The sequence below is a fragment of the Pelobates fuscus genome, chromosome 1 (genome assembly GCF_036172605.1).
Source record: "Pelobates fuscus isolate aPelFus1 chromosome 1, aPelFus1.pri, whole genome shotgun sequence".
NCBI classification, from domain to species: Eukaryota; Metazoa; Chordata; class Amphibia; order Anura; family Pelobatidae; genus Pelobates; species Pelobates fuscus.
Genome location: NC_086317.1, coordinates 464,557,839 through 464,572,235, shown reverse-complemented (window position 1 = coordinate 464,572,235; position 14,397 = coordinate 464,557,839). Strand labels below are relative to the sequence as shown.

Sequence of the window (14,397 nt, the reverse complement as noted above, 5' to 3'; positions counted from 1 at the left end):
GAAAGCAAGACCTATCTGAAGTGGAGCATACCTTAATATGGCTGCCTTTTATGGTGTAGCATGTCTGTGGAGCTCTGTTGGTGGTAAGTGCTGATGTCTGCTGCAGCTCCCATGCATATATGGACCACTTTCCTCCTTGCCACAGCATTTAGAAGTGGATCGGCGGGAGGGAGACCAGGCATGTGTGTGGGCTGTGGTCCACGCGGCAGGTGCCATCTTGGCTTAGGCCTCGCGCACAAGTTTTTTCCTTTATTTACCCCTGCAGTGACAATCCATGTATAAGATGACAATTTTAGACAGAAAAAAACTGTTGTAAACACGGAAAAACACGTTAAATCTGATATACTACTGGGCAGTGTCAGTGTTAACCTGCAATATGCTGAATTTATTCTTCAAAATAACAGTATAGGGCAGTTTTTTTAATGTGCAGTCCATAAACAGACGTAGTATGTGTCCGAGAAAACATTATGGAACTGGCAGGTTTTGTCACAAGACAGACAGTCAATCCCATTTATTTCAATGCTTCCCTGTAGTATATGCTTTCGATAAATGTGACTCTTTAAGGATCAATGCTCTTACAAGGTGTCATTGCACTGTGGTCCCCTAAAGCCCCCTATTCCAGTATATGTCCTGCCTGTTTAGTATTTGAAGTGCTAGACAGCCCTGTGATCAAATATTTAGGCTGACTTGTTATGCTGAAATTATTAAATGATCACGTCAAGCGCCATGGAGTGGTCATGGTGCCTGGAGTCTTTATGTGCTGCAGAGTTTAACCCGTTTGCTTCCAGAGGTGTATCTCCCTTTCCGGCAGGGTCATCCGGTTGTCATTAGCCAGTTGGGAACGAGATTACCTGTCTGACCAACATCCATTCTGTGCTTATTGGATGTTTGTCATCAGTACAGCAATCTGGCGACAAGCGTCATGCCATTGGGGGACCAGGATAATGAAGGGTTACTGTAACCAAAACTAGTGTTTTCTGAAAAGGCAGGTTTTTACTTGGAGTAACCTTTAAGTTATCGGTGTATAAGGGGTTAAAAGAAAAGTCTGTTTACCATTAGAAGATTCTATCTTGAATGCCGGTCACAGTCGTATTTTTTTATGTGATAACCTGTTGTGTGATGTTATATCTAGAGTTGGCACCGTATGCATACAATTATGTCATGCAATTAAGCTGGGAGTCGCTTGGCATGGGATTGCTCAGCATGCATTTAAAGTTTGACTGTCTCAGCTGTAAGATGACTGAGCACTTCCGCTGGAAAGAGAACACACCTCTTACTACACCTGTTAGACGTGGGAGGACTAGGAGGGGTGGAGGAGCCAAACCTGCAGGGGTTTAGAAGAGGAAGAAAACTTTAGAAACTTAAAAGACTCTGCAACCTTCTTAGAGTTCCAAAGCAGAATTTGGGGTCTGCTAGCATGAGTGTGATCAGCAGCAGTGGGAAGCAGGTGACCAGCAGTCTGCAGAGTGTGAGTATACTGGGGGTCATAGGAAAATGTAACAATCTGAGCACCATAGTGGGTGGTCGGTACTTTACAGAGTGATTGTTTAATCATTTGTCACTCTATAGATGAAGTATTCCATTATACTTTGCTCTCTATTTAACTCTTCCAGGACCAATAGTATGTCAGAACTGTCGTAGTAACAAGGGTTTTCATAACCTTATTCTGGAATTGGATAATATAAGAAAATGCCTTAGTTAGCTGCCTATACAGATTTCATTTTTAACCTATTTGTCTCCAAGAGGGTTTAAGAAATCAAGCCAGACCAATATATTGTTGTGCGCGTTCCCTCTGAGTGGTGCACAGGACAGAAAGTAGTCCTTGTGTGCAAAGCATTCTGAAATGTTGTTTTGGTTTTACATCTGTAAATGGAACCTGGAAAATGCATGGTTTATGGACTGTACCCTTTTAATCGTTTCAGCGCTGGGCGCATACATTCAAGGAAAGAATAGCTCCCATCAGCAAAAATGACCAGGTAAATTTTGGGAAATTAAAAAATGTCATCCCTTGCTGCATTCATAAAAGTGACCACATCCCCTTTCTGACAAAACAGGGACACTTGTGTTACACGAGTGTCCGAATCAAGCCTAACTAGCGCATGGTATGCCTCCACTTCATTGTTATCTTTAATAGCTACAGTGGACAAAATGTGTTGGCACCAGATTCAGGGATCCAAGGGCACCAACATTCTCATGAGAGAAGACAGGGACTGCTCATAGTGGCTACTGTTTGAGAATGTGGAGCATTGACAAAGAAATAAATGTCAGCCCAAAATAACCATGCTGGAAAAATGGCTGTGTCTGAGAATTTCCCCAGTTGGCTATTTTACCATTTTTTTTCCGTTTACCTTGTCCGTCCTTCATACAGTATATCACTGTCATTGTTCTGTCTCCTATCAGGTATAGGTTTGCCAATAGTCCGATATATAATTTAATCTATTTGGGACCTTTGCCCATGTATCATGTTTTAGTGCATTTAATTATATGGGGTGAAGTAAGTTTACTATAAGGTTAAAGTTGGCAGCACTGATTTTTATTCTTTTTCATGTATGAAATACTCTTAAAGGGGCACCCTGGACACCATAGCAACTTCACCGGAATTAAGTAATTATGGTGCTAGGACTCCCCTAGGCATCGGCTAACCTCGAGACTTTAAACCACTTAAAAACAATTGAACCCTAAAATCTTGAATCTGGCACCCATTTGGCTGTAGTATGAGGCTTAATCAGAAAGCCTTAGACTGGGAAACGTATGTATTTTTCTCACACTGTTTGTCGGTGATGCTCTTAGCCTATCAGCGGCTCCCCGTCCAAGGTTTCCTGATTCAGGCCTTCGGACTGCAGCAGATGTTTGTGGAAATAGCTTCAAAACTTTGTGGTTTGTCAACGCCCAGGAACCTTCTTCCTTTAACCTTGTTCCTTTAAATGTGTTAATACCCAATGAATGTGGTTGTGATTTATCTACAAAGTCTTTTGCATCCTGTATTAGATCTGGAAAGATGTGACTGAATATAGTATGTGAAGGAGGGAAGAGCGTGATGATATGACTTATAATGTAAATAGAACACAAGATTTATCTAAGTAGAAAACCTGTTTAACCCCTTAAGGACACATGGCATGTGTGACATGTCATGATTCCCTTTTATTCCAGACGTTTGGTCCTGAAGGGGTTAACGGGAGTGGTTCAAATAAACCTACCTGTTGGCTACCTCTGATGTAGATATGTTAGTCAGACTCAACATTTTTGTGGACACCACTTTAAACTAGTGGTCAGAACATGTACAGTAATGCCGTTTAGTATGTAACATTCTTTCACTACAAGAGTGCAGTAAATGTGCTATTCAAGAATGCTCTTCTATGCTCCATCTAGGCTTTGTAGCCATTCCTCAGCATGATCATTTAAAGGAGCACTCCACTGGCTATATTTTTAAGAAAAGAAAAATCACTACTTGGTAGATCTAACTCCGGTGAATACATGCATGTATTCATTGAGGGTATATCTTAAAAGAGCTTGAAAAGGCTGTAGATCTTATGAACTGCAGCCTTGGCAAGCCCTCCCCCTTTTCCGTGGTAGAGGCTTTCCGTCTCTTCACAGGGCTGGAGCTGAGAAGCTGATCTGAGGTCTGTGAGAGGGGGCGAGACAGGCACACTCAAGTAGAGCTTGCCTCCCACTTCTGATGGCTCAGGTGAGCTAAAGGAAGTAGAAAGGACTCCTCCCTGGCCAGGGAAGGGTGTTCCCAGGGCCGGACTGGCCCACCGGGATACCGGGAAATTTCCAGGTGGGCCGCGGCACCTGGGGGGCTGGAGGGAGAGATGGAGCCCTGCTGCACAAGAATATTGCGGCCGCCGGCCGCATGTCAGTGCCGCCGGGTGGCCGGTCCGGCTGCACACTCTGAGGTGATTACTCACCTTGCGGCCGGCGGCCCCATCTCCTGTGCTGACAGCTATGATGCTATCAGTATCAGTGAGTGTGCCGGGCGGCCGCCTAAGCGATCCAGCAGCACACTCACTGATACTGACAGCATCATAGCTGTCAGCACAGGAGGACTGAGGGAGGGGGCGGAGCTAACTACCAAGCTCCCTCGCGGTTCCCATAATTCCCAGCATCTACACATCATAGAGTAGGGATTACTCTATGATCTGTAGATGCTGGGAATTATGGGAACCGCGAGGGAGCTTGGTAGTTAGCTCCGCCCCCTCCCTCAGTCCTCCTGTAAAAAGGTCAGAAGGGGAAGGGGGGGGGGGACAAATAGATAGGAGGGGGGGGCAAATAGAGAGGAGGGGGGCAAATAGAGGGGAATGGGGGGGACAAAGAGGGGAATGGGGGGGACAAAGAGGGGAAAGGGGGAGGCAAATAGAGGGGAGGGGGGAGGCAAATAGAGAGGAAGGGGGGAGGCAAATAGAGGGGAAGGGGGGGCAAATAGAGGAGAGGGGGGCAGATAGGGGGGAGGGGGGAAGTCAAATAGAGGGGAAGGGGGAGAGGCAAATAGAGGGGAAGGGGGCAAATAGAGGGGAAGGGGGGCAAATAGAGAGGAGGGGACAAATAGAGAGGAGGGGGACAAATAGAGGGGAATGGGGGGACAAAGAGGGGAAGGGGGGAGGCAAATAGAGGGGAAGGGGGGGCAAATAGAGGGGAAGGAGGGGGACAAATAGAGGGGAAGGAGGGGGACAAATAGAGGGGAAGGGGGGAGAGAAATAGAGGGGAAGGAGGGGGACAAATAGAGGGGGAGGAGGGGGACAAATAGAGGGGGACAAATAGAGGGGAAGGGGGGACAAATAGAGGGGATGGGGGGCAAATAGAGGGGAAGGGGGGGGGCAAATAGAGGGGAAGGGGGAGGCACATAGAGGGGAAGGGGGGATAAATAGAGGGGAAGGGGGGAGAGAAATAGAGGGGAAGGGGGGGAAATAGAGGGAAAACAACTAGAGGGGAAGGGGAGAGACAAATAGAGGGGTAATAGAAACACAGGGGAAGGGGGCAAATAGAGGGGAGGGGGGCAAATAGAGGGGAGGGGGGAGACAAATAGAGGGGAAGGGGGAGAGACAAATAGAGGGGAAGGGGGAGGCAAATAGAGGGGAAGGGGGAGGCAAATAGAGGGGAAGGGGGAGGCAAATAGAGGGGAAGGGGGGAGACAAATAGAGGGGGAAGGGGGAGCAAATAAAGGGGAATGGGGGAGGCAAATAGAGGGGAAGGGGGAGGCAAATAGAGGGGAAGGGGGGGAGACAAATAGAGGGGATGGGGGAGACAAATAGAGGGGAAGGGGGGGCAAATAAAGAGGAAGGGGGCAAATAATAGAGGGGAAGGAGGGGGACAAATAGAGGGGAAGGGGGAGAGAAATAGAGGGGAAGGGGGGAGAGAAATAGAGGGGAGGGGGGGCAAATAGAGGGGAAGGGCGGGAGACAAATAGCGGGAAAGGGGAGAGACAAATAGAGGGGTAATAGAAACACAGGGGAAGGGGGGACACAGAGACTGAGGGGTAATAGAAAGACATCAGGTTGGGGGACGACGACAAAGAGACAGAGGGGTAATAGAGAGACAGGGGATGGGGGGACAAAGAGGGGTAATAGAGACAGAGGGGTAATAGAGAGACATAGGGGTTGGGGGGACAAAGAGAGGGGTATTAGAGAGACACAGGAGAAGGGGGGACACAGAGACATATGGGGTAATAGAGAGACACAGGGAGGAGATGGGGAAGAGAGACACACTGAAGGTTTGTTGGGGGGACAGAGAGACATACAGTAGGGAAGGGGAACAAAGTGACACAAGATTTGTGGGAGGCAACGCTGGGCTGGAGAAAAAGAGACAGAGAGTGGCTGGAAGAAGAGAAAGAGGCACACAGAGTCTGGCGTTAGAAAGAGACACACAGATGAGATTTGGAAGGGGAGAAAGAGACAAAGTGGCTGGGGCTAAGAACAACACAAAGGGGCTGGGGGAAAGAGAAATACAGAGGCTGGAGAAGGGTAAAAAGAAACAAACAGGGACTGGGATGAAGTAAAAGATGCACAAGGGTTGCTGTAAGAGGAAAAAAAAAGGAGACAATTGGAGACAAGATACACTAAACAAGGTAAAGGTAATGGACGTAAATTGATGTGATCCTGACAGTAATACACACACACACATATATATATATATATATATATATATATATGCATGTATATTGATGTGTGTATTAGTAACATATAATTAAGCCTATAATATTTACACATATAGTAATATACATTTATATATGCATAATACACACATAAATGTCATATATGTGTGTATGTGTGTATCTGTGTGTGTGTGTAATGAGCACGTATTGGCCCTGTCTTGTTGCTAGATGCATACTCATGCACAATAACATATTCAAAGTGAAGAACGCACCCATAGAACTTCAAAATTAACCAAATCACTTCATTTTTTTTAGTTGTGCAACTGCAGACATTCAGCATTTCAGTATCATTACTAAAATGTCCTTAATAGGCCAAAGTAGTTGTACTGAAACATTGATTACATGCAAATGTACGTCTGCTTAAAATAAAGGCGCTCTTTTGTTTATTTTGAAGCCCTATATGCGTTCCTTCGTTGGAGTAAGAGTTTTCAATTTGAAGTTATTTTTTCACCCTCTATATCAGCACACTATGCTGGCGCGACGCATTATTGGGCTGGTATAGAATTTTTTTCCAGGGCTGATTTTAGTTCCCAGTCCGGCCCTGGGTGTTCCATAGTTAATCTACAAAAGGGCTGATTACTCATAGACATCAGAACTTTTTAAAAGTGGGGTTAAACTATGTTACTCCACACTCATAAAACAATGCTACAAGCTGAAGTGCTTTTGGGGTGTGAAGTGGTCTTTTAATGAAATTACTCTATCTTCCTGCAAATGAATACATACCTTTTTATATTTTTCTAGGAACACTTATTATATATATAAAACATATACTGTAATGATGTTTTAAGGAAAATGCCAAGCACCATAACCACTACAATGTAAAGTGTGCTGTAGTAGTTATGAGTGCCCTGACACACCCTATTGTAAGGAGCAGGGCCGCCATTAGAAAATTTTAAGGCCCCTAACACAGCTCAAGGCTGACCCCAGGGCCCTTCTCCCCGCCTACAAATACCACCCGCCTACAAATACGCCAACAAGGAAGCAGTGTTTGTAGAGTGGATACAGGGTGTGTGTTTTGTGGATGCAGTGTGTGTTTGTGTAGATAATTTCTTATCTACAAAGTGTTTTGCATCCTGTATTAGACTTGGAAATATGTGACTGAATATAGTATGTGAAGGAGGGAAGAGAGTGATGATATGACTTATAATGTAAATAGAACACTGGATTTAATCAAATAGAAAAAGGAATGGTTCAAATAAACCTACGTGTGTGTGTGTGTGTGTGTGTGTATATATATGTATATATTACACACCCTTTGTTTGAATGTAAGCATGTTTTTGTATTGAGTATGTGTGTGAATGTTCTTGTTTGAATACAGGTGTGTAGTGTATACACTTCCACACACACTGATACTCAGACACATACAATGACACACATGCAAATACACAGATACACACACACACACACACACACATACAAACAAATATACCCATACAGACACACGCACTGATACAAAAGGACACAGATACATGCTTACTGAGACAGACACACAGACCTACATAGTGACAGACTCACACATACTAACATACATACATACATAATGACGCGCACACACAGCTCATTTTTCAGCCACCCTCCTGTTTCTTACCTTTTCGTTGCAGGAGGGTGGCTGCAGCTGATGGAAGATGGTCTGGCTATCCATCTTCATGGCCTGGCTATCTCTTCTCCCTCCCGCTGGGAGGAAGTGACCGGCTGTCACTTCCTCCCAGCAGTACTTGCGGTGCGGCTGACTTTTTTAAAGGGGCCTGGTCGCGCTATTACATGGCCGCAGCGCTGACCGGGCTATATATAGGGTCCATTGGTTGGCCCTAAGTGCATGGGCCAACCGATGGGGTCCCACTGGCAGCCCCTTTACATGGGGACTTGGCTGCTGTGCCTGTGACAAGCGTCATGGTTGTCACCCCCTAATGGTGGCCCTGGTAAGAAGTCAAAGTGTCATAGGAAATCCAATCTATAGCAAAGCATTGGATTGGCTGAGACTGTCAAGGAGTCCGATCGGGGCAGAGCTAGCACAAGCCAAACACAGCCCTAGCCAATCAGCATCTCCTCATAGAGGTGAATTGAATCAATGCATCGCTGTGAGGAAAGTTCAGTGTCTCCATGCAGAGGGTGGAGACACAGAATGCTGTGTGCAGCACTGCCCTAGGAAGTATCTCTAGTAGCCATCTGAGCAGTGGCCAGTAGAGGCATCCCTAGTCTGTAATGTAAACACTGCCTTTTCTCTGAAAAAACTGTGTTTACTGCAAAAAGCTTGTAGGGACTGATTATACACACCAGAACAAATACATTAAGCTGTAGTTGTTCTAGTGACTCTAGTGTCCCTTTGAGTTTTAATAGTAACCTTTTGTGTGGAACTGTATCAAATGCCTTGGCGAAACCCAAGTAGATCACATTCACTGATCCCTTTGACATAGTGTATCAACATCGTGGATCAGTCCCCCACATTACTGCCCCTGCCCCTCACTAAAGCTCCAAACCCCGCAATGCTGTTCTGATCCCTCTACTATAGCTCCAGATCCCACAGTACTATTCCTTCCTCCCCACCATAGACTCAATCCCCCACAATACTGTTCCTATCCCCACACTAATGCCCCTGTCCCACCACACTAAACCCCCATTCCCCACAATACTGTTCCTAACCCTACCACTAACGCCCCAATCCCCCACAATAATGGGCCCCAACCCCATACTAAATAATCAATCTGCGACAATATAGCCCCTGCCCCATCACAATAAGGTCCCAATCCCCCACAATACTGCCCCTATTACCTCCTTGCTAAAGTCCCTACATACTACTCCTATCTCTCCTTGACTAAAGCCCCCCCCCCCCCCCCCCCCACACACACACACACACACACACACACACAGTACTAAAGCCCTGGGGGGGTTTATTATTATTTTTACCAGCCCCCTCGTCCAACAGTGGCGATGTTACCGTCTGGGTACTTGGCAAATATAGGCTCCCCAGCAAGGCACATTTTAAAGATTAAAAAAGTCCTTTAAACACTTACCCGTTTCCAATTCCTTGGAGTCGGGTCCCGCTCTGATGGGGGGACCTAATGCACATGCATGGCAACAATTAGGGCACTCCCATAGGAAAGCGCTGCCTCAATGCTTTCCTATTGGGTTTTATCTGACGCTGGACATGCTCATGTGAGGTTACAGTGTTTTCGAAGAAAACCAAAGCCTTTTTGTTCTCTTGTATTAAGTATATTTGGAAATGTGTTTTTATTACTTCACAGTGACAGTCCCTCTTTAAAGGTTTCCAAATTAAAACGTAACAAATGTATTTTTTTTTTTTTTTTAAACTGCCACCCTTCTCCTTAAGGTGACCATTTCTATAAGACTCCGAGGTTTGTTTGTTTTTGTTTTTTTCCCCATGAGTAATATTGTCAATGTACATTGTAAATGAGGCACTAAGTTATTCAGTACCAATTGCCTGTGAAATGTGGAAATGTTTTCCTCCCCTTTCCAATGATGTACAGTTTCTTTGTAAATCTTCAACAAATAAGATTTTTCATTTTTTCAAACAATTCCAGACTGTTGAGGGTTTCGAGGAAAAAGACCTTAGCAGGATGTGGGCCTCTGGGAATGCCTTTGGTACAGGGATACACAGGTCTATACATCATAACACAGCTGATTGGTACCAAGTCATGCATTCAAGAGACAACCGACACAGTTTTCTTATTCATAACTGCATAGAATTCTAAAGTAAAGAGAGACCACAATAGATCAACTCTGGACACCTGCAAGCTAAAGCACTCAAATTAGCAAAACAAATTACATTTTCTCTCGTGACTGGTGAAGCAAATCTTCATTTGATCCGATGCCGTTTTTACAAGAGGAACTGTCCCCTATCGTAAAGTGACCGTCCATATCTAATCACTAGAGTGAATACTGCTGAAGTATATTTGGTAAGGTGTGCAATAGAAACTCCTATAAACCACCTCCACCTCTAGGCAATTGGTGCCTCAATGTTTCCAGTATGAACTACAAGCTCATGTGCTGCAGCCATCTTATTCCCACAACTCCTTGCTATAGCATGTAGGATCACAGGATGTTCTCCTAAATCATGAGAGAGTTTTAATTTGCATTTTGTGGCAGGCGCTACAAATAAAAAAAAAATTTAGTGGTTTAAAATAAGTAAAAGTGCAACTAGTACATACTAATTAGCACTTCTATGAGTACACTTATTACACAATTCCAATGATACCGTGGGTCAATTGTGTGAATATGGTGGAGAAGGGAAGCAAGAGCAGGGTACATATGTAGCCATAGTAAAGGGGTGGTATTAGATATCTAATGGGTATCCAGGAGTAGGTTATGGTGTATACCTTTTAAGAATTAAAACAATATCTCGTATGACAAAATGTATATGAGCAATAGAATTTGATAACTGTGCATAAAACGTGATATATTGCTTGTGAAAGTATCAATGTTTTTAGTCCAATATATTGTAGTCTCTATTTGATACTGTTGTCAAAGAAATAAATAAACTGATACCGTCTTTGCAATGTTAGCTATTCAGTTAGCTCCAGTTATTGAACCAACTGGGGTTTGACTACTGAATAAGCTGTACTAATATAGTACAATATCAATAATGTCTTCTTCAAAAGTTGGTAATATTAATGTTTGTACACTGCATGTAGGTCAAAAGAAATACTTTAAGGTCATGTAAAGCGATCGTAAGTTTAGACTTTGTGCTCCGTTCTACAAAGAGACAGAGTGGAGATCCATAGTGTATACTGTATACAATTTTAATAAGGTAGTACGTTTAAAATTGCACTCACACTTTGCAAGATTACACCAAGCGTTACTGGGAAAAAAAAGTTTGTTGATTTTAGCGGTTAGCACGGTTAGCGGTTAGCACGGTCCTACAGAGGAGCAGAGACAAAACTCACTTAGTAAGGCCAAAAAAACATATAGAGCCAGAAAGTCTCTCAGAAATAGAAAGTAAAAAGAAGGAAAAAAAAATACTTCTTACCTTCACTCTTTTTTTTTTTTTGTTTTTTTGCACTACTTTTTTTGAGCACATTATGATTATTTTATTTTTCTGATTTATTTATTTATTTATTTATTTATTTTGAGGAAGGGGGAGTTTTATGGGAGGTACCCTAAGTTGCTATTTATATTGCCAGTCCCTCTGCATATATTCCTTGGTTTGAAGTACGAGTTCCTATAAGACCGATATAATGTATGTATAGGACCTGAGGTATAGAGGAAGCATGTACCTTGGGACTCTCCTGCCAAGTCTATTACTGCCAAGTCTATTATTGTATCTTCTCATACTAACTTATCAATATTATCATACTTTATTAGTGACTTTTTTTGTATCAATTTTCTTTGTAATGATTTTTATCTGGATATTGCCAAAATAACTGTCTCCTAAAAGTTAGTTTAATTGATCTATCTGACCCTTGAGACACTTTTTTAAGCTCTTTTTGGCCATAAGGTTACCCTAAGAGAGGCCCTGGTAAATTGCTCCTTTTTAGTAAATCATTAAACTAACTGGCCGTTAGTTTGATATATGTTTATACTTGGTTGGTACTCATTTTTGGTCTCATCACCCAGTACGCCATTTTTATTTTTTAAGCAAACACATTTTTAGCGTCTCTCTTGTTTATACAATTTCTGTGAATTTAGCAGTAAAGATTTTTTTTTTTCCTTTCTATTTCTAAGACTATATTTTTCTAGTTCCATTAGCACAATAGGCCAAAAGGGCTTGTTTTTGTCTTTAAATGGTTTTGTGGGTCACCCCCACTAAAAGGTCTTTCTAGAACCTTTTCTTACTAAAGAGGAGCAGCCTCCAAGGCTGGGGTATGATGGAAAAGTTATCCTCCAGGGAGCCTCCTGGAAGCCAGAGAAGGACAGACAGCACAAGGGGAAAAGTCTTTCACCTTTTTATTCCTGTTACAAACATTGTATAAATTGAATTGTAAAAAACAAAGTGCACACCCTTTCTACTAACTCTAGACATGAGAGCTCTCAGTAAAAGTTATACACACCTCTCAACAACTTTTAAGTCACTTTGAAAGCTGCCAAATTATATAGTTAATTTCAAAATAAATATAGCGAACATTTATAGATAGTTCTGTATACATAACTCCCAAATAGTAAATGTTCTAAAATAAGACCATATAGAAACAAATAGATGCTGCTAAAATCAATTGTGTGCCTTTCAGACCTTTACTAAAGGCTTTTTTAATTGCTATAAAATTACTGGTGCTATATCTCACTCTCATTAATTTTTCTTGTCTTCCTTTCCTGCCAATAAACCCTTTTTATTTTTCTCCTCTTTTATTGTATTTTTATTGTATTTTATTGTATTTAATTATGTGCACTGTTTTGCTTTTGTTTTGTAGTCCATGTCCTGCTTGAAGATGAACAGTGACCAATAGTCTCTACTGGGATTAGCTAGAAAATTGAGATATGCTTCACTTGTGCACTTTAGCTGCTATCTCAGATTATTACAAATTTCAGGGGTGCTTACAGACCAACTGAGGGTATTCACAAATTGGATGTTTTATATTTTGTAGTCTATACATATTGTAGGTATATTAGTGTGATGCACATTATTTAACAGTGCTTAAAACAAAATACTGTGGTATATGATTTTTTTTTTTTCTCATCTCTTGACAGTTGTCGCCCATCATCCAGCTAAATATTGGAGGCGAAATATACACAACGACACTGAGCACCTTAAAGAAATGCCCAGGGTCTAAACTCTATGATATGTTCAATGGCCAGCCAAAATTACGCACTGATTCAGAAGGCCGGTTCTTCATTGACAGAGAAGGGAAGAACTTCATATACATATTGGAATATCTGCGGAGCAGCCAGGTGCCCACCCAATGTATCCAAGAGGTCTACAAAGAGGCATTGTTTTATGAGATTGAACCACTGGTAAAAAAGTTAGAAGAAACACCACAGATCTTTGGTGAACAAGTTGGTAGGAAACAGTTCTTAGCCCGAGTACCCAACTACAGTGAGAATATTGAAGTAATGATTCGAATTGCCAGAGCAGAGGTTATAGCATCTAGATATTCCAATGTGATTGTGTGCATTGTACGGTCTGAGGAAGATGCTTCCAAGTGTCACGATGCCTTGAACACACTTGACATGGACAAAGAGTCTGTGGTGAAGTTTGGTCCATGGAAGGCCTCACCAGGAATTACCGACCTTCTGGACTGCATTAAGGTGGACATCGAAGACAAGGGATACAAAGTATCTTACAAGGCTTATGTTGTTGACAAAGGTTTCCGGATGAAATACTATGACTTTATTTATAAATTTGTGTTTACGTGGTGGTAAAGAGACCATATGAATTAAACCTTACGTGACTTTACTTTTTGTGTCCAAAAGCTGGACCAAGAAAACGCATTCCTCTTGATGTTTACACCACATCATTTTAACTCCTCCTGACATAGGGTTGTTAAATGAATTACTATATTTATATATGGATAATAAACTTTCCTTTTAGTATGGGATGAGATTTTAAGCTAAGACTTACTGATTTCAGATCTTAAAAGACCGGGGGGAAATGGGTTTCATCATTGCAGACAAATTACTGAGCTACTGTAAGAATCTAAGTGCCAAATTCACAATTGTAGACACTGATTTTGTTGCTGTGGGATATGTATGGGTTTTCCCAAATATATTTTACAAAATGTCTCCCCCTCTCTCTCTCTCTCTCTCTCTAAAAACCTTACATAGAAACTAAGGGTAATTTTTATTTATTTTTTTTTATTTCATAATGGAAATTAATTATGTTAATTATATCATCTTTCTTTGATAGTCACGTTGAAGTTCATATGTAACAAAAATGATTCCATAACCAACTATCGTTTACGTACTTCCGTAAATAAGTGAGGGTTGCTGCTCCATATTGGAACCAGGTTGCAATTAAATTGACAATTAATATTGTCATTACATTTTTTTTAAATCATTTTCTTATTGGAAGATCAGCAAAGCATACAAGATATGTGAATACACATAAAGAATGGACAACTGCATCTTACTCAGATTAAATATAGTGTAGACCCATCAAACGAAATTGTATTTTCATATAGTATGAGAGAAGAAAGACCAGAGCAAAAAATTGCTGAGATAAAAACAACTTTATATAATTATATATTACATTAACAAAATAGTTACTTCCTTGTGGTTTAAAAATAAATGCCAATTCCTGGTAAGTACATGTCTTGCATTTAATTTCTCAAAGGGTCTGAGCAACTTTTACCAATAGAACT

At 42.0% G+C, this 14,397-nt stretch overlaps 1 protein-coding gene across 2 annotated transcripts; it reads left to right on the top strand.

Moving 5' to 3' along the window:
- The first annotated feature begins 1,235 nt into the window (after window positions 1-1,235).
- KCTD14 (potassium channel tetramerization domain containing 14) lies at window positions 1,236-13,834 on the top strand. 2 transcript variants are annotated; one of them, XM_063444958.1, is made up of 3 exons: window positions 1,236-1,468; window positions 1,923-1,976; window positions 12,788-13,834. In XM_063444958.1, the coding sequence occupies exons 1-3, from the start codon at window positions 1,418-1,420 to the stop codon at window positions 13,457-13,459; spliced, it is 777 nt and encodes a 258-aa protein (XP_063301028.1). In that variant the 5' UTR covers window positions 1,236-1,417; the 3' UTR covers window positions 13,460-13,834. The 2 variants fall into 2 exon arrangements, with proteins under 2 accessions (XP_063301028.1, XP_063301029.1); XM_063444959.1 differs by lacking the exon at window positions 1,923-1,976 and having other exon boundaries at window positions 1,237-1,468.
- The last annotated feature ends 563 nt before the right edge of the window (window positions 13,835-14,397 follow it).

Excerpts from the sequence above, each read along its gene's own strand:
- KCTD14 (XM_063444958.1), top strand. The coding sequence starts at position 1,418 with ATGAGTGTGATCAGCAGCAGTGGGAAGCAGGTGACCAGCAGTCTGCAG. Across the intron at positions 1,469-1,922 it reads TGACCAGCAGTCTGCAGAGT|CGCTGGGCGCATACATTCAA; the intron begins GTGAGTATACTG and ends TAATCGTTTCAG. Across the intron at positions 1,977-12,787 it reads CCATCAGCAAAAATGACCAG|TTGTCGCCCATCATCCAGCT; the intron begins GTAAATTTTGGG and ends ATCTCTTGACAG.